This window comes from Botryllus schlosseri, chromosome 6, assembly GCF_051294905.1.
Source record: "Botryllus schlosseri isolate E-star chromosome 6, Bs_hap1, whole genome shotgun sequence".
Taxonomy (NCBI): Eukaryota; Metazoa; Chordata; class Ascidiacea; order Stolidobranchia; family Styelidae; genus Botryllus; species Botryllus schlosseri.
This window is the reverse complement of record NC_137241.1, coordinates 25,971,951-25,992,338: the sequence shown is the minus strand read 5'-3', so window position 1 is coordinate 25,992,338 and position 20,388 is coordinate 25,971,951. Positions and strand designations below refer to the sequence as shown.

The 20,388-nt window shown below is 40.5% G+C and overlaps 1 protein-coding gene across 2 annotated transcripts in view; it reads right to left on the bottom strand.

Annotated features, from left to right (window-relative positions):
* Positions 1 to 6,163, bottom strand: part of LOC145441839 (uncharacterized) — a 33,889-nt gene extending 27,726 nt beyond the window's left edge. The window contains exons 1-2 of one of the 2 annotated variants that reach the window (XM_080319789.1): positions 4,732 to 6,163; positions 211 to 1,046 (exon numbers count right to left, since the gene is read on the bottom strand). In XM_080319789.1, the coding sequence (XP_080175915.1) occupies positions 211 to 1,046; positions 4,732 to 4,771 (876 nt within the window). In that variant the 5' untranslated portion in view covers positions 4,772 to 6,163. The remainder of the gene's footprint in view (positions 1 to 210; positions 1,047 to 4,731) is intronic. The other variant, XM_080319791.1, reaches the window with a different exon arrangement.
* Positions 6,164 to 20,388: the final 14,225 nt, after the last annotated feature.

Here is a 20,388-nt window from a genome sequence, read left to right as displayed (position 1 = left end):
CACTCAAAGTCAGAAACAAAGAAAAATGATAGTGGAGCAAATGAATTTCTAATACAACTACAATCCACAACCGGAACCCTAACCAGAGGTGGTCAGAAAGAAGGTGCGTGTACTTGTTTCAAGTACTCAAGAAGGGGTTTCGGCTACTCGCAGTACTTACTCCAGTGGTTATCATTCTAGATTACTTGTACTTCTACTCTGAGTGAATACCTGATTCTGCTGATCCCCGCCTCCCGAAGACGCGCTGCTAAAATAATCGCTCCCGCGCGAGGTGCGAGAAGATATCGACGACGTCACGGAACTCATGCTGGTCGGTCGCCCGCTGCTAAAAGACCGAAACGAAGACACGCTCATACGGCCGCTGTCGTAAGACTTATCTTCCGGAGTCGGAGACGCGGGCTCATCCGGAGACGCGGCCGTGTTCTCGACAGCTTCCGGAGTCGGAGGCGACACCGTCAGCTCGGTTTGGTGATTAACCACTTCTCCGTTTGGTTGTGAGTTATTCAATCTAGCTGGTTCCGGAGAATGATTTCTCATTGATTTCAGTTTTGGTATCAGCAACCTTGCAGGTGCTGAAATCAGTTTACCGTCCTTTTTGGCGCTTTTACTTCTACGCCTGCGTCTTTCTTTCGTCACAACGACCGTGCTTCCGTCGTCTTCAGACGGGTTCATTTCTTTGCTCGATGTTGAACTTGACCGTCTCGTGCGGAATGAATAATTCCTAGCCAGCCGGCTCAACACCGAATTCGACCTCTTTAATTTCCCTTTTGCAGGCTCTATTGATAGATTTGTAGTACTAGCGGCTACTTCAGGGCTGGAGTTTCGTTTTAAATGGACTTGCGGCCTCTGCGCACCGCTTGTGCTCAAGCTGCGTTTTGGTTTACGAGATGGTATCGGTAAATTGACGCGGTTACAGGAGGTGGATCTTGTCAGAGATGATGATTTTCGTTGCGGGTAAGTCGGGATGTTGTCATCGACTTTATCTGCGATTTCTTGCGCTTCTAAAAGGCCGTCTTGGCAGTCCACGTACGCTGGGTACGGGTTTCCTGCGAGTAAGAAAATATAGGTTTACCAGAGCACGATATGCAGTCTTTTAATGCATCAGTGAAACAGTGAACTTTCAAAAGACAGAATGTATGCACAATTGCACATACACATTACACATGCACTACAGGCCTATGTCTTCAAACGAACAGAGTGGGTGGACTAATCAGTAATCAATGATACATGATATAATGATGCTGCTATTTCGACACATACTATAGTGTTCAGTAATCCATATTCAATGCTAAACATTGCAGCATTCAGTGCAGGAGTATACGCAATAATATCAAAATTATATCACTCAAGACCGATATTCACGACTGTGGCAGGGTAGAGGCCTGCTGACATTCACAACAAATACTGATACTGCATAATTCACTAACTAACTCACCGAAATGGGCGACTAATGTACTACAAGGCCACCGATTGTTTGATAACAAACGCGTTGATTACCATATAATGACGGAGCAACCTATTCACTGCGGATTAGGTATGTATTCTCACAACACGCTATCGATAACGATACCAAAGAGGCGACACAAGTAAGATTACAAGCGGCCCGCGATAAAATGCAGTGTGTCCTACAATATCTGCCGACAACACCGTTCCCAGTATAACGGTAACCTCCGGTTGCAAATATTTAAACTGCGGACGACCGACGTCTGGTTTCCTATTGTCACCTCACAAAGCGTATAACTCGACACGTTGATCAGATGATAGGTCTGGCGACATCGCCGAATAAACTTGACGGATTTTAATCAATCGAAACGCTTAATGCTCACATGTGGCCATGAAAGAAATATTAAGCCTGAGATTATGGATAGTTAACGCCAGGCGCTTACTAATCCAGCGATCAATCCGTGTGCACTGTGCATTAGTGGTTGTGGCTTACTAAACCCCATTTACTAGTAGGGCATCATGCTATCATCTCTAATTTCCTTTCCAAATGGTGATGGTAGAAATATGCACATCCCCACAGTGCAGCGCAGTGCAGACTTAATTCTAGTAGTATAATTAGAATAACTTGAGCGAAATACCGGTAACGTAATTCTAATTGAATTTGAATTTTCAAATTTCGGAAGTTTTCGCGAACTCAGTAACTCTAATACTAATCCCATTTGGAAAAAACAGTGTAGCTATAATTCCAATTATGTATATTTTGGAAAATCTGAAAATTCTCTAGTTATCCAGACCGAGATGCCCTTTCAAAACGTAAAAAATTACAGTCTCATATACCAAGTTACTTATTAGAAACATGATATCATAAAGGATTAGGGTATCAGTGTTACGAGCACCAGCCATGCAGATGACCTTATGTCTGGGTGTTCACTGTTCAGTCTGGGACTATGTCTGATAAAACTAGAGGGGGCGAGACTTTGGCTCTGAATCATCATATCAAATACAGAAAAATCGATGTTTACACTGATTCTGAAACGGAAAAAAAATTGGTCTGATGATACACGCAGCATTTTCGGCCCCCGGATCCTAGCAGGTATAATGTGCAATCGCAAAATAAGCGACGGTGACGTGGAACATGACTCAATATAAACGATTGTCGAATGTCGATACCCCAGGTAATAGGTTAATACGAAATAGACACCCCGTGAAATAAAAATCCTACAAATTACTAAATTGCGGACAATGGATATGGCGCTATCGTGGCAATCACGGGCGATCGGAAACACTTAATGAGAGTGGAAACAATCTTGCAAGTGATTTTATGGTATCTATTCCTCGCATCATACTACGTAGCGATAGAGAAAAGGTGTCGTCTCAACATTGATACATAGTTGAGATAATTGGGTTCAACTCGATTGGTCTGTAAAACTGGCTGGCGAAGAAGATTTATGGCCGTAGCAGAGACTCGAAGTTTGCTATCTATTTCTAATAACCACGCATCGATGTATTTTCAATTCGGTATGGTTACATCTCAGCCTAGCGACTATTAGGTCTAAGCTATCAACATCGCTAAAACTACATTATTATTTTCAGGCGGGTAGGTATAGCCGGATAACGCCCACTCCGTAAATACAAACATACTCTTTATAACTAGACCAAGTTCATTGCAACACACAAACTCAGCTAATATACCAGCTATTGCATTAATATGAGTTACATCATTACAGCAATATCTAACAAGTGAAAATTATACAGTCCCCTTGATATGCACAATTCACAATTGCACATTCACGAAGAAAGATGGCGATCTAATTCCGCACCATGTTCTCATGGGGTAGTGTGATATTCTCATGACGTACGCGTTTAAACAATCGCATGAGCAGTTCAAACAACGCGATTACGAGACGCTGTTACGCAGCAAAACAATGCGAGGCGGAACGATGACGTAATGTCTTGAGTCTGGCTATTAAACCCCTTATAAGTAAAACATTAGGAGTTTAGGACACATGAATTACCCCAGACAAGACCCGCATTAGATTCAATTTCAAATCAAACTTTTGGGTGAACGGGGTGAAATACTGACACGGGTGAGTCTTTTGTAGCCATGTCAAGTGACATTGCAGAATAACTTTTGATAGCATAATGCGATAAGGTAAGACAAGTAGTTATCATTGCAGTCAAAGTCTTTATGCCGTCAATCTAATATATTTTAAGTAGTGCAGCCGATAGAAGCAAAGCAAACTCTAACCCAAAAGTCCATGAACCGAAAATAATCGTGTCGTTGGTTTTGAGGACTGGAATTATTCTTTGTAGCGGTGTAAACAAGCTTTTCCTACAAAATCTCTAGAAAGCATAACCTGTAGTTACCACTGGCGACCTTTAACTCGGACTTAAAACGAATGCTCACAGCCTACCAAAGTTACAAACGAGAAATTAAAAACCGCCCAGTTGCCACTCGGCTCAACTCAATCATAACCGCTTTGTTTACTGTCAGAATTCACCTAATCGGACTAAAAAATATCAACCTGTTTCATTACGAAACGGGGTGAAGCCGTTCTACCGACCGGATATCCAATCTCTGCATTCAACTCGCTGTAATGTGTTATTTTAAATGATAACGGATGATATTTTCATGATTTGTAATCCGGTCCGTTATCTCAGAATACTTCAACAAATTGTGTCAAGAGATTTATTATCATTAGACGCCCCGAGAGGAGGAAAACGGACTAAATATGATAGGCCCTTGACACGAAAAATACGAATTCGTAACTAAAGGAAACACTGTTGATTTCACAAAGAATTCAGTCTACCACAAAGACTTGGACAACTAGAAAATTTTCAGCTTTACAAATTAGACTAGAATTAGAATTATAGCAATACAGGTTTTTTCGTAATTCGATTAAAATTAGAATTACAGCTACACATTTTTTTCCAAATTAGATTAGAATTAGAATTACTGAATTCGCGAGAGCTTGGACATCGAATTAAGTTCATATCATATCAAATCATAGTTCTCATGAGCGTGAGGATAGCAAATGTCTGTGCAGCAAGCTTGGGGCGTTTGGTACTATACATACAGTTCTCCTGTAGCAATTACAGAAATACCAGAAATTCGATTAGAGCAAAGAAACATTTCACAAATTAGATAAGAATTCGAATAAAAGCAAAGAAATATTTCACAAATTAGATTTGAAGTATATTACCGGCGTTTCACTCTAATTAGTCTAATTAGCCAACTGGTATACTTCCACACGCACAAGCGCGAAGTCCAATTAAAAAACACCTTACCTTTCCAAGCGTCCACAACCATCGCGTTCGTGCACAACATTTCACAGGGTATAATCACAGTAGTATATATCAAAGCCTGCTCGCAGCAGATGATCTATCAGATACTCGATATTACATCCAAACTTTTTTCACGAAGGCGATGTAATTCCATTCCAGTCGTGACAAACGATTACACAATTTCCAACATCAATCGCTAACCCAGTATTTCTGATAACACATAATGCATATTCGTGACTAGGAATACAATGATGCTGTCGGACAAATGCGACTCGCCGCGTCTACTCATGACATCCAGTCGTATTACGTAAAGAGAGATCGCGCGATAATGCATTTGTTAACTATCATACGAGTCTAGTTACATTTGACAAAATATATTGTTGTTCTTTCAGCAAGTATAGCAGACATCGGTACAAAACCTGCTCAATTTTAACGAGAAACAGCAAATTTTCAAAAGCTATTTATACCCACTCTACTCTCCTTGCAGTAGCACCGAATAATTCGGCAGAGTTCTACGAGGAGTTCCACAAATAAGCAAAGATGCAAGGGTGCAATTCATTTATGAACAGCCATTTCTTAATCCGAAAACGTGACTCCGATAATCTGATTTATTCCGGGATAACTTATAAGCTATAGCCTTAATTTTCCTGATAACACACGCTAAGCCTCGTTGGAGTTCCGTGCATTAGCGGAACCAGCGAGAGAATGACGGGCAAGTTCGATCGGTCTGATCGCCGACGGGAGTCCCTTTTTCTCGGCGTCTCTACTTACGTTTGGTCGGGATTGTTTTGAATCTGATATCGAATGATTGTAGTTTTATGATCGCCTGTGTCACGCAAAACAAATTGACGATTCGGATTTTGCTGTTATGACGTCAGATTTAAACTGCTTCAAGCGAGACATTGTTATTAAACATGAACTACTGAACATCAAATAATCATATCTTGAGTGACATGGAAGCTATATTGATTTAAAATTGAAATTTAATCACGACAATGCCAGCGCGAATGATGTTGGAGATAGCTTCAAGTAGTGAAGCATATACGTGTGACAGACTTATTGCATTAATACGAATGTTCCTAACACAAATATCTGAAATATAAGCAAACATATCCAGACTTGGACAACTAGAAAATTTTAAGTTTTACCACATTTTATTAGAATTGGAATTATAGCTGCGCACTTTCCCCAAAATAGATTAGAATTGGAATCAATGAATTCGCAAAAACTTTGGATTTTGGAATTTGGAGTTTATCCTCATAAGCATGAGAATAGCAAATGTCTGTGCAGCAAGCCTGGCTCGTTTCGCACTATACAGTTCTGTAACATTTTTAGAAAACCAGAAATTAGATTGAAATTTGAATTATGATCGTAGGTTTGCTGCGAACTGAACAGTAGGGCTCTTCAAAAATGACTATTTTTCTCAAATCGTACTGGCTACTTGATTAAATTGTTAGGTTACCTAATTTAAGCCTACACACAAAATTTGGTTCAATACCGGCCAGTAACCGCTTTGCTACAGGAGAAGAAAGTTTCTATTTATTATAAAAATAAATTATAAAAAATTTGAAAATTTTCTGTCAACTCCATGAAAGTGTTAGGCTGTCTATAGAAACGATGCTCACAAAATTTGATTCAATTCCAACTAGTGGAAGCGGAGTTATTGCCGTCGAAAAATTTTGATTTGAATTTACGGTGACCGATTCTTTGTTTATTTATTATAGTTGTGCTCACCGTAAATACTATTTTATTCAAATCAAAATTTTTCGACGGCAATAACTCCGCTTCCACTGGTTGGAATTGAACCAAATTTTGTGAGCATTGTTTCTATAGACAGCCTAACACTTCCATGGGGTAAACAGAAAATTTTCAAATTTTTTAATATTTATTTTTATTTAATAAATAGAAACTTTCTTCTCCTGTAGCAAAGCGGTTATTGGCTGGAATTGAACCAAATTTTGTGTGTAGGCTTAGATTAGGTAACCTAACAATTTTATCAAGCAGCCAGTACTATTTGAGAAAAAAGTCATTTTTGAATAGGCTTACCATATTTTGGAAATCTAAAAAGAGGACACTTTTTCAGAAATTTGAGACTTGCAAAACTGCAGTAGAATTCTCAAAAACCGGTGAATTTTTCCCACTTTGTGACCGGTTGACTAAAAAAAAAGGTCATCTTTCCGCTCGGAGCTCAATATAGCGTTTTTCGCTCCGAAATACCCTCCGGAGCGTCACTTCTGTGCTAATTTACGGCATATCACTAGTAAATTGCTCTAAAACTGACCTCAATTTTCAAAAAAGAGGACAAAATCTCAAAAAAGAGGACAACAGGGCGTCCTCCGAGGACACTTTCAAAAAAGTCAAAAAAGAGGACAAATCCTCTTAAAAGAGGACGTATAGTAAGCCTATTTTTGAAGAGCCCTACTGAACAGGGTTCAACTTGCCATGTTTCGCGAATGCAGTAATTCTTATTCCAATATAATTTGAAAAAAACTGTGCAGCTACAATTCTAAGTCTAGTCGAGTTTTTAAAAATGTGTGGCTATAATTCTGATTCTAGTCGGATTTGGAAGAGCTGAAATCTCTCTGGTTGATAAACTCTGTACGGTACGAGAGTGTGTGCCTCGATAGAGTAACTATGCAACAGTGATGTAATGATCAGCAATTCGAATCTGAATCTTAGTGATTGACAGTCTGCAAAAGCCCGCAATCACGAACGGGGCGTACCGCTGTATCGCTCGCACTTTCCAAACCTCTTTTCAAGAGGCCTTGACGGGTCAACTGCTTATTTACCCGGCTTTATCACATGTCACGCGAACTCCACGGTCGGCTGCAGCAAGCCATACCCAACCTCGCCGAGGTCTCGGTAATCTCAAAATCGAAAAAAATGCTGGATCATCCGATACGCGTGCGTGCGACAACGGTCTCCCTGCCCGACAGTCGGATTACTTTTCATTAAATGATAGCGCATCAGCACTCGAATCGCACGACAGCGTATCGTCATCACAATCGACAAGAATGCTGAAATGCAGCCTTGAATTTACAAAGACGACACGCTCTATCGCGACCGCGATGATTAAGCGCTACCAAGCGTATTATTCCGAACATATGCAAAACACGGTACTTGGTAATTACTACATTTCGCTGATGATATACGTACAAGTTTAATTACAGGCCTGCTTCAAGTTTAAAAGCCTACAGCAAAATGTATCAGATGGCGTATTACAGCAACAGCATTTTCGCACGGGGTAAGAGCAGAGGCGGCCGCTAACGAAGTACACCTCATTTTTCGGAGTATTCAATGCACTACCTGCTCGAGCGGTTATGTTCAAAGACTACTTGGACTTCCACTAAACAGTTTTCAGTTGTTTTTTTTTGGCAAAACTAGGACTAGAAACCCTATGTTTTTTTACTTACTAGGAAATAGCTCTTTACCGGTACTTTCGCTTAAAGTTACGTTACTTATACTTGAGTTCCAACATTGACTACTTGGACCCCCTCTGAGTAAGACTAAGGTAAGACCGTGTGCCATAGTACATGAAATATTCTGTATGTTTAAATTATGTGAATTTCGATACGTGGTTGAAAAGGGGTTTGGCGGAGTATCTGCATGCTGCGCTGTCGCCAGTATCACCGTTATGGCATATATATATATCGACTTTTCAATTAGATAAATAAAAATGAAAAGGGCATGCCCGACAGTGCTTCTACCAGACTTGGACAACTAGATAATTCTAGTTGTCCAATTATACTAAATTAGAGGAAAATGCCGGTAATCTAATTCTAATATAATTTATGGTTTTCCCGAAAATGCTACCGGAGAACTGTATACGTGTATAGTGCAAAACAAGCCTAACTTTGTGCATGGTGGACATTTTCCATGCTCGGGTGCATGTGCTCACGAGAATGAACTGATCTTGCTTAAATTTCCAAGTCTTCGCGAATACACTAATTCTAATTCTAATCTAATTTCGAAAATGTTGTGTAGCTATAATTATAATTCTAATCTGATTTGGAGAAGCTGAAAACTTATTATTTGTAGGACTAAAATAATTACTATTGAACTACTTTAAAATCACTACTTCAACTTGTACTTGAGTATAAATCAGCTTCTACTTCCGCTTGAGACGACACAAGAATATCGCGGAAATAGCATCACAGTTTCGGACGACACGGCCGCAATTATTACGCATCATCACGTCACACTGTACACACTAAATTTCGCGCAATCAAAACACGGTTTCATTGTCACCACCGAAATCGGGTCGTAAATCGTCTGAAAAGTTTTACAGGCCATAAAATGAGTCACGGATAACACGAACCAGTCCCCGCTGTTTCTAAACAATTTAACAAAGACCACGGGGTATATAATTTTCGCTAAAACACGAGAAACGCACTGACTAATTGTCTGCCGCTTTTGACATGCAATACCGAATTAAGATCAACAAATTGATATCTTTTCGCACGATACATCTCGCACAGTGGTATCAAAACGCGATAATTACGTTAAAGGTGTGACAATGCGTGTTCTCGTACTGGAATGTATTACAATTAGGCGAATGTAAGAGGTCAGAAGCCGCCTGTACTTCACAGCATATTATAATAGGAGCAAGAAGACTATCGCGTTGCTATATCATTACGATGAGGTTTAGCAATGGCCAGAGGGGAGTCTCAAAATAAGAATATTTTTATATACAATTGAATAGGATATTCATATTGAAATAAACCACAATATACTCGGCTGACACTCATCAAAGGTAATCGTAATCGTCAGCATATGGAAGAGAATTGCATACTATTCAATCGTATATTGAAGTTCTGTATCTCCAAGAAGCTATACGTAACGTGCGATTCGCCCTAAGGAATATTGCGGGCCACGGAAGGGTATTGGTTGGCATATCTGACGATAATCCTAAAAAATGAGCATTAAAGGCCCCGATCATGTGATGTTGTGAGTGTAAAGCATTCACAGTCTCCTACCTAATTAACTCAAGAATGTACGTTATGGCAATCCCTAAAAACCACGACATTAGCACCGTTGCAGTTACATTTCAACTGTATCAGTCAAAGGCTTAAGTAAGTTGCTGCCGTGCCAAACTCTTACCGCACGCACGGGCCACTACGCTATGATAATTGCCCGCGTACGCCGTGAAATAAAGGCGTCCAGCGCATACTTTGTAACAAATTCGCGTGAGAATCCGGTGAATATCACGGTATGAAGATTTTTCGGGAGGCGTGTCGCATACATTCCACTTAATTTCACAGAGCTATGTTAAGCGACCCACCATCGCTATATACTACGGTATTGTTGAGTAAATAGACGCAAATAGGCGCAGTTTCGAATTCCGACAAACTTGCGAATATACATCACATATACAGAACGGGTCGGAGTAGTCAACGTTACTACTCAAGTACAAGTATGACGTATGTATATTTAGTTATTGTGAAACGGGGGCTATTTCATGCCATTTTTCTGACAAGTTCACTCATAAAAGTTTTGCAAATTTGTACCAAGACTGAGTTCCCCAAAACCTACATGGGCACTCCGAAAAAGTAGATCTACGTCCGTCCCCTCTGCGCATATATATCTTCCTGTCGCATAGCGTAAAACCAGTACAAGCCAAGTCTATGACGGTCGCGCTAGACAGGTTGATATCTGGACTGATGCTATGGAAGACATGCATTGGGTAAATTTCTCCTTAAACTGCGCGTCCCAGCAGTCAACAGACTCCGATTCGTAACAAAAGCAAGTTCAAAATGTAAATGAATTACACGCAACCTTGACCGCGATTAGGATGCAAGTTATGATTCATTGATTCGTACCGGGGCCTACGATACTTAAGTATCGTATGCCCCGTTCGTACGCTTGTGTGCATGCGTAGAATGTGATGGAGAGAATACTAATACTTGTTCACTGGATGTAAGTATTGTTATTCGAACTTACCAACCTATTTCAGTTCAAGATCAACGCAAAGCGCTAATCAAGTTTATCAATTTAGTCACAACGTTCTGTTTACAGCCGCACCAGCGCTTGAACTCCTCTGCACTGAGTTGAACAGACACGAAAACGCAGTAAATCAATACTGCAATTACAGAATCCGATACACCATCGATTGAATCAGGCTTTTGATTCAGCGCAATAAATAAGTTGAAATAGACCAGACGCGGTGTGCAGATGACATCTGCTCGGTCGGAAGGGTTGAGAAAAGACGAAACGGTACTAAACCGTGATCGTGATATGTAATCGTAATCGATCACAGCATTTTCCAATAATCGTAGTCGTAATCGACTACATTCCAAAAATAGTCAAAATCATAACCGATATTTTATTTGTCGAATCGATTTCATCGTAAAATGACGATTATTTGACTGTTTAAACTTATTACTTCACATCGCACAAATTAAACTATTTACGAATTCTCTTAATTTCGTAACAGCGCGGTTTGAAATGAGACCAAAAGATAGTTTTCACTTACCGATATTAAGTTTTTGAAGAGCTTTTTGGAGATAAAGAACTTCAATATACAATTGAAGATATATTCATATCGAAATAAACCCGAATATTTTCGGCTGATACAGGGGTAATCGTAGGCAACAAGCAGAGAGTTTGAGAGAACATTGTATATCAACAATACTATCACCAGATAATAATATTAAGTACGAAAAATTTAGTGTATCCCAGCGTCAAAGTACTGTTTAAGTATAAGTGGCAAACAATTAAATCTACTTGAGAAGGTGAAACAAGTACATAATACCTACTTGAGTATGTAAAACAAGCATATAAAACCTACTTGAGTACTACGCAAAAGTAGAAGTACTTCGATACTGATGACATCCAGCTTTTAAGGGATGGTAAGATATTTCGAGGTTGATAAGGGTGCGATGAGTCAAAAGAGTTTCGGAACCACTGCTATTGTACTTCCTGACCGTTTTCCCATTTTGCAACAGAGATACGTAACGATTCTTAATCCAGCAGATCAAGCACTTAGCTAGCGAGACGGCAAACAAGCCGTAAATAATCACGACACGTTTAGTCATAAAAATAGCAGATTTTCCATACTCAGGGCGGTCTATTTATGGATCTCCGAGTGAAGATTGGCTACATGAGCAAAGGCCGCCACTGATGTACCTCATACGAACAAACCTACTTTCTTAAATCTTCTTTAAACAAAGGATATGCACACCTAGGGGATCGGGCCATAATTGTTAAACGTGCGTATTAAGGTAAACCGGTAAAGAGTCGGCTGTCGAAATGTAAACATTGAACCATCCCTGTAGCAAGTTTTCGTGTGTGCAACATTCTATTTTAGGCGCGACCCTCTCGAAGTGCCAGAGTAATTAACAGAGTTTAATTGCCGGGCGTGGCCAAGTTAGACAGTAGTGCTTGTTCAAACATATTGAAGGATCGGGGTGAAACGCCGCAAACTAAGTGTAACACCACGCTTACAAGTGAAAAGGGAAATTATACGATTGGATTACCCATCGCCGCCATTATTAATCGATAGCGCTTTTGCGTATCTTGTGAGGTTGTGATCATATCGAGACACAGACTCTTGACGTGAGAGAAGACAAACTAAATTTAGACGAAGCCTAACCCTAATTTAGGGTCATAACCCTGATACTGCAGTAAACTGGGATGATTGAATAATATATTGATCTTGAAATGAACCCGAATATTTTCGGCTGACACTCGTCAGGGGTAATCGTCAGAAACTATAGTAGAAAATTGGGAAGAACATTGTAGTGCATTACATTGCTTGCGATTACTGCTGACGAATGCCATCCGAAAATATGCGGGTGAATTTCGATATGAATATTGAATATGAGATATTGGCGAAATCACGGAATTTCGGGTATATATGTTTTTGAAATCAAGTTTTCTCAACGTTTCCGTGGGTTATATTACAAGTTTTGGTATCATGTTGTATAACTCCGAGAGTTACATCAAACGCGCGTATTAGATAGTTGTGGTTACAGTCTTACAGAGATATTGTCGAAATCACGGAATTTTGGGTATAAACATTTTTGTAACTAAGATTACTCTGTGTTTCCGTGGGTTACATTACAAGTTTTTGGTGTCACGTTGTATAACTCCCAGAGTTACATCAAACGCGCACCGTATTAGTTTAGTTGTGGCTAAATTCGTTTCAATCAGGATGACTCGATGGCAGCCTATACCAAAATGTGCTCACCACGAGGATGATTAAAATAAAGAGCATTTTAAAGTCAATCGCGCATCGAAATGTCCCAAATCTAATTTACAAAACTTGAATTTTCGGTAGATTATATCCGCAGCATCAGTTACGGAAACACCATTAGCCAATATCGCTATTTACTCCACGCGAAATATTCATTTTGCGATACGGGGTCGAGATACACTTTGAGTTTATTTACAGTCAACACCAATTTACAGCATATTTCGAATCATAACGTTATCAATTCATCGGGATACAACAGGGAAGAGTCCGGAGCAATCCTAATCTCGGTATTATCACAGCCTCGCATACAGATTGAGGGCAAAGGTATTCAGAAATGCTAAGCTGCCCATGCGAGAGGTTTTGGAAACATGTTGCAAACTGCTCTAGAACCGCGGTACAATGAGTAATCCGATACATGGGACACATCGTGTAGGAAAATTTGATAGGCGGATAAATCGGGTCACGGTAGATGATCGCTGTCCATTCGGCAGTGCCTTGGATAATATTCAGCGGCCGGCATTAGCCTTTCATAATAATATTGTCTGGGCAAAATCGATTACCTATTAACTCAATATGACGCCGCATTAGTGTGGCGAGATGGCGCGGTGGTATAAACCGCGGCTGCAACACCAATGGGTGTGGGTTCCGCGGCTGCAACACCATTACACCAATGGCTGTGGGTTCGAGTCCGACCAAGGTCGACTTCAGAAATTCTGATACCTATGTGTTGGAGGTTTACCTAGACTCCTCCTCGCCACCTCATCCGCGAAAGCGGTGTCTTACAAAAAGTCGCGAGACGTAATATAAGTCGGTATAGTTACGGAAAATAATGCAGAATATCGGCCTGGTGTAAATGGCCATCGTAGTAACGCCACATCAGTATCGATGATGCGGAAAGTTCGTATGCACCCTTCATATGCGATCATTTAATGCCATCGCATTAAATATTATTTGGTATTTTTCGATCATGGCTATTTCATTGCACTTTGTGACAATCTTCTGAATGCCCATGTCCGGTGCCCGGTGAAGGTGCTAGTTATCGCTATATCGTTAAAAATCAAATATCAGTCTGGCTCTAAATCAATTGGCGTCAACGTATATACAACCATACACACTGAGCTAAAGTGACAGAATATAACATGAAAAAGACAGGCGATAAAGTGACATGTGACGGTAGGCGGAATAGATATGGCAGATCGTGGCCCGGTAATCTCCAGCGCAGACGGACTAGTATTCGCCCGTGCCCATTATATAACGTGGAGTCGTAGATCCATTATCGCGGTTTGAATTCTATTTCATTAAACCTGCAACTTCTCACTCGTGAAATGCACCTGTCGTGTAAGCATAAACATCGACTATACACTTATGACACACAATCAATGGCCCTATTGACCACACAAGCTATAATAGATGTAATCAAATTTGGAATCTTAATATACAGGCTTGAAATTCGGGTTAAGCCCGAGTGCAGTAATGCAGTTACACGTGTGCCAAATCTGTTCGTCGATAACATCGACTTCGTACGCGATCCGATTAAAATCCAGCGAATTAGCAGACAGCAGCCTCGCTGGCACACGCTACTAAAGATGACATTTGCACCGTTTGATTGGACACTATCGTCGATTAAAATCTAGACGCTATGTTATGTTACGGTGAAAACTAGCGTTAAAAATTGCCAGAACGTTCCAGATCAACGCAACACTCGAAATACCTGATCTATATTTAATATCACAGGCGGATTTAAATCGTTTCAATACCGCTGATTCTGCACAATTGCAGACGACTGATTACGTCGGCTGTGTGTCGTAATTTGGTGCAACTGGGCCTGCGTAATGCGTATTAAGCCGCGGGTGCAGCCGTACGGATTGGCACACGTCGGCGTACCGTCGTAGTTCACAGACAGGTTTAAAATTAAAACGCAATCATATCCAGTCCGATGGTTATCATCCTATCAATGATATCAGATGTCTATAAAGATTACCGAAGCGAAATCAGGGCTTCGTTAGTAAGGTTCTTTTAACCATAAAACTTGTAGATTTCAGAGTTTGGTATCATTGCATAATGCATAACAACATGACAGACCAGATCAATATATAACCTTCAAAGGAAAACCTATTCTATTGAATGAATTGTATCATATCTCATCAATCATAGGACATGAATATGGTGATATTAGAAGATTATCGCATTTGATATTGTATACCTTTCATGAAATCGGAATAAGGTGCATATGTTTAGTGTATGTCGTGATTGTATTTGAAGAAGTACATCTTTACGGCGCTTCCCTGTAGCAAAAATTTACTCAAATGACCGCACGAATCAATTGTCTGAGCAGAGGTGAGAAGAGGTGGTGCTAAAGTATAAGTAGCGTCGTCAATGTCTTCTTATTTACAACTAGATGTAGGAATTTACAACCAAGTGACAAGTGAGGAATTAGTATTCTAGGCCTAGCTTTGGCCGAAAAGCTGGGAATTGTTAAGCAGTGGTCGGAAATCATAACCGCTTGAGTATGAAGTACTGCAAGTAGTCACAACTACTTGATTACCCCGAAGAAGGAGTTACTGACCATCTCTGTTTGAGTAGGTACCGAAACCCACAACGCACAGAGACAGGGCACTACTCCATCAATCATATGGTGCTCAGGGAAGTGCATAAATAATATATATAGTCAAGTATCGAAGTAATATCAGATTTGTATACGATAACCAGTCGAAAATCGACGAATCGGTTATCGGAATGTTCTCAAATGTCGCCCTTGTCGTGTGCGTTTTCTTAATATCTCCATCAGAAATTATTTTCAACGTTTTGCTTAAAAACAAATCGCGCGTGACATCATTAGAACACATAACGATTAAATCCAAAGATTACGAGTTTTTTTTTTTGCCTTTTGCAAATGACCGATAGACCGCTTACGATGCTACCGTCACTGTGGTCGGTGTACTCATGCTAAAAACGCAACACAAGGGTTCGTATCACCAATACGTCCTTGTTCTCAAGTCTGCATCACCGTGATGCATAAAAGAACATTCTAAGTCTTCTCAGAAGACAGGGGCGTGTTTTTGATAACGGCATTAGCATCGCCGAAGCGTTAATCGCTCAACAATTCACCACCTTATATGACGTGTGAAGGACCGCGAAAACAAGTTGAACCGCGGCGGAAAGAATCTGACAACGGACCATAGTCACGTTTTACCTTAACCCAGCGTAATGTCCGACATCTAAACAGGTGCGTTAGTCCGTATTGATAAGGCATCAGCACGGAGTTCTATATCGGTGCCATTGTGTACCAAGGCAGATAAAAACACTTGCCCTCGCCATGAATATACGTGTCGTTGTTTCTAAATTCTAATTTGGAATACAGCTATTTTTGATTTGTTATCGCAAATCTAGATTTGGACATTTTGGAGTTAAACTTCGTTAGTAGGCCTACTAGTAACGCCGTTAGTTTCTACTCAATTACAAGTAGAAGTCGAAATAGAAATGTCTAAAAACTGCCCATGTAAGTAGTTTTGGAAATCAAATTTGATGGACAGGCGAATAATTTTAGCAGTTAATCGGATATGGCTAATTTCTAAATTGCAACATGCATCTAGGCGCTTAACAAGAAATCACGCTGCAAATATTGGTACAATCTTCTAAAATGTATTCAGTTTTCGTGATACAAGAGTTATTTCACGTGTTCTTCGTAACAATTTAACTCATAAAAAATCGGGGGTCATCCAGAATTGGTCAATAACGAATTTTTCCTACTCGCAATACCCACTGGAGTGGTCATGATTTCAGAATACTTCTATTCTACTTGCCAGTTTTCATTTTCTCAGTCAAAACTAGGCCTTTTTACTTACTTGTAAATCGCTATTTCTACTTCTACTTGAGTAGATATTTACGGCGTCAATTTTACTTTTACTTCAGTTACCCACGGTGACTTTTTTGACCACATCTCGCTAGTACAGGGAATCACATATATCCGGTATTGCTGATATTTTCAAGAAATCACATACCACTTCCACCACATATACCATATACCACAAATCCCACATATAACAGAGAAAAAACATTCACCGAACCTTCAATCTTAACCGCTCTCCCACCCGGTTTTACGAACATCACAACTCCGACACACCTACTCTATCAACGCCGCTGTATTATATATTCTTAAGCGCATAACAAAACCGAAATTTCACGAGTCGCCGTTCCCTGGATTTGCTTCCGCCCGCGATATAATGGAGAGTCGAACCCGTATGACACAAGGCGTCCATTGTGGGAGCCCGCAATATTTGGATACGGAATATTTCAGCTTTTCAGGCCATTGTCGGCATCAATAACCGCGTGGGCACTTCATTTTTCTCGAGATTAAATCGCAAAGATGCTTTTCAAATCGTCCCGTGTCGCTTGTTGGCGAAACAAATGACTACGCAACTACACAGGACTTTACAAACTACCAATATAGTTAGTCGGAGTACAGTTTTGTCAGCAGTGGTAGTTCTGGTTCTAGTTCTAGTTGCGCATTAAAAAAATTAGTCGACTCCAGAATTCCTACCAAAGTGTTGGAGGTATATCTAGGCTCCTTCTCGCCATCTCATTCGCGTAAGCGGTGTCTGAAAAGGCCTAGAAGTGAACCGTGCTACAAGTCGGCAGCTGCGGAATCAAAAAAAAAGAAATATCGGTCTGGAGTAAACGACCATTGTTGTCGACAAACACGATGAATACCACAAACACACAAACAAGCAAACCAGAAAACACGTGTCGGTCGTTTGGCGTGAAACGTGATATCGGTGTTCTGCTGTGTGATGTGCTTCCCATGACATGTCGCCCTATTTCCTGTCGCTTACTTTTTCTCTACTATCTTCTTTACTTTCATTCAGTGTGCATGCCTCCTCTTTACATCGCCTAGAGGCCAAGGTGGGTGTCTGATTCCATAGACTACTCCTAGTCGCTTCTTCCGTTCATTTCATTGTATCGCATTTTTGTGGCGTATTGAACTGATAAAATTGCTAATAAACCAATTATGATGATGATGTTCTTCCATTTCATTGCTAGCTCAGAATCATCAGTACTCACAGTGGCGTAACCAGGGGTGGGTTTTAGGGTCGAACCCGGTCAGTTATGGTTTAGTTAGTTAGTTGCTGATGTTTAAAGGTCGTTCGTTAGTTAGTTCTCGGTGCGCATTTTGAAAATCCATGCGATTGGGAGATTCCAAAGCTTATGGCGCATATTCTCAGTTTAAACAAGATGACGTCGTTGCGTTTCCAATGGAGTCGTGATGTTAAATTTTACACGTACGAGCATGTACTCTGATTTGATATCAAGTGAACTTGATTGATGTTGTATATTGAATCAAATTTCGAATGAATTTTCAAGTTTTTACAGTGATTCTAATGCTAATCTTATTTCCGCAAAAATGTGTAGCGATCATTCCAGCTCTAATCAATTTTGGATAAGCCGAAAATTTTCTAGTCGCTCAACTGTGCACAACAGCAGACTTGGAAAATTAGATAATTGTAAATGTCCAATTAAATTAATCAGAACGGAATGCCGACAATCTAATTCTAATCTTATTTCTGAAATGTTTCTTTGCTCTGATTCTAATCTAATTTGTGTAATGTTTCTATACTCTAGTTTTAGTTCTAATCTAATTTCTGGTTCTCCTGTAAGTGCTACAGGAGAACTGCATAGTGCGAATTGGGTCAAGTTGCTCTACAGACATTTACTGTTCTCATGCTTTTGAGAATGAAGTCTTATTTGGTATGAACCGAACTGCATTCAGTATCCAAGTTTTCGCGAATTCAACAATTCTAATTGTAATCTAATTTGGAAAAGTTTAAAATAATATAGTTTTCCAATATGTACAACAGGATAAGATGATTGGATAGGCTACGCTTATTGCTTAGATATCGACAAAGCCAGCGAAAAATTATGCTGGGTGCGCGCTTCTACTGCCGCCCTGCGGACACATTTCAAAAATACGCGCGCGGCAAGATGACTCTCCGCGCGCGCGAACGCCGCAGGAGGCGGAAGACAATGCCGCAATCGCGGTCGCCACAGAAGTATATCGTTTCTCGCGTTTCAAAGTAAATTTTTGCGGTCGCGTTGCATAAACACCGGGAACGGTCCGTGCGAAAGCAACTCAGCGCGTGGGAAACGGTGGCAAGCCATCGTCGTGAAGCCTACAGTTTCAAGTAACCATCGATTCAAGCTCAAAGACAAAGGGGTCACACTTCGAGATCCGGTGATCTCTGGTCGACGCAAAATCCTTCCTGAACGTTTGAATGCTCTTAATATTTACTAAAGGACCACATATGTGAAACAAAATTTCGTCGGTGGTCGTCGGGCATGTCAATTGTCCGCATTCAACTCAAAATCAGAAGTGGTCAGTACTTCTAAGAAACGATGTACTTTTATTTTTTCGGAGCAGCCAAGTATCCTTTGCTCACTAGGACTACTTATTGGTCAAGTGGTTATTACTTTGGACTATTTCCACTATTACTTACTATTACTACTTACTATTACTATTACTTAACAGTTTTCAGGTTTCTAGGCAAAACTGGGCATCGAATACGTACTTCTTACTTGCTTGGAACTCGCGACTTCTATGTGCGTATAAGGTGTAGAATACTCGAGTACAAATGATGACAGCAGGACTTCGACAACGTCTGGTCAGAATACAAGCACTTCCTATTACTTCCTACTGAAAGGGACACTGGGACACCAGTCAGCGTTATAGATTACCGGGTTACGATCTGACAATCTGACATGCCATCTTCGCCTACGAACACATTTCACTTCATCGCATGTCCCTTGGTATGATCTCCTGTTACTTACATTCTCTTATGTACAATGTGCATGATTTAGGCCAAAGTGAGTTTGGGTGTCTGATTGTAAGACTACGGTACTCAAGTCGCATCGATGCCCTCCTATCAGGTCATCATATCGGAACCCTGTAATGTGTTTAATGAAGCGATGAAAATATCACTGAATTTGAACGAATGAATTATTGCATTCTAGTATCACCGCCAACGAGTGTTCAATCTACGTTTCGATTTTGATTTGAAACATCTAATTCCCCGCGGGAGTGAACTCAGCACATGTGGAAGCCATTGGAAACCGCATTGATTGCTATCATTCTACAGTCAATCAGACTTGCGTGGCTCCACAGGGAGCGCACTCAAGCCGGCGCCTGTCAATACACCGCGCTAGTACACGTCATAACTCACTAAGGTTTCAGACACGATGCACAAATTTGGAAAGGTGATTTAATGACGGGGTCTACGCCAGAGGATGTCAGTAACGGACTACTTCTCTATAAATTGATGGCGTTACTTTTAAACTTGAGTAGCCACGTTGACTACTGTAACCACTGACCAGCTCTGGGCTACGATTTGGGTAACATCACAACTGAGGGATGGACATTGGACAACTATGGTACATTTACAGCCTCTAATCTACACATTCGTCATGTGCATTGC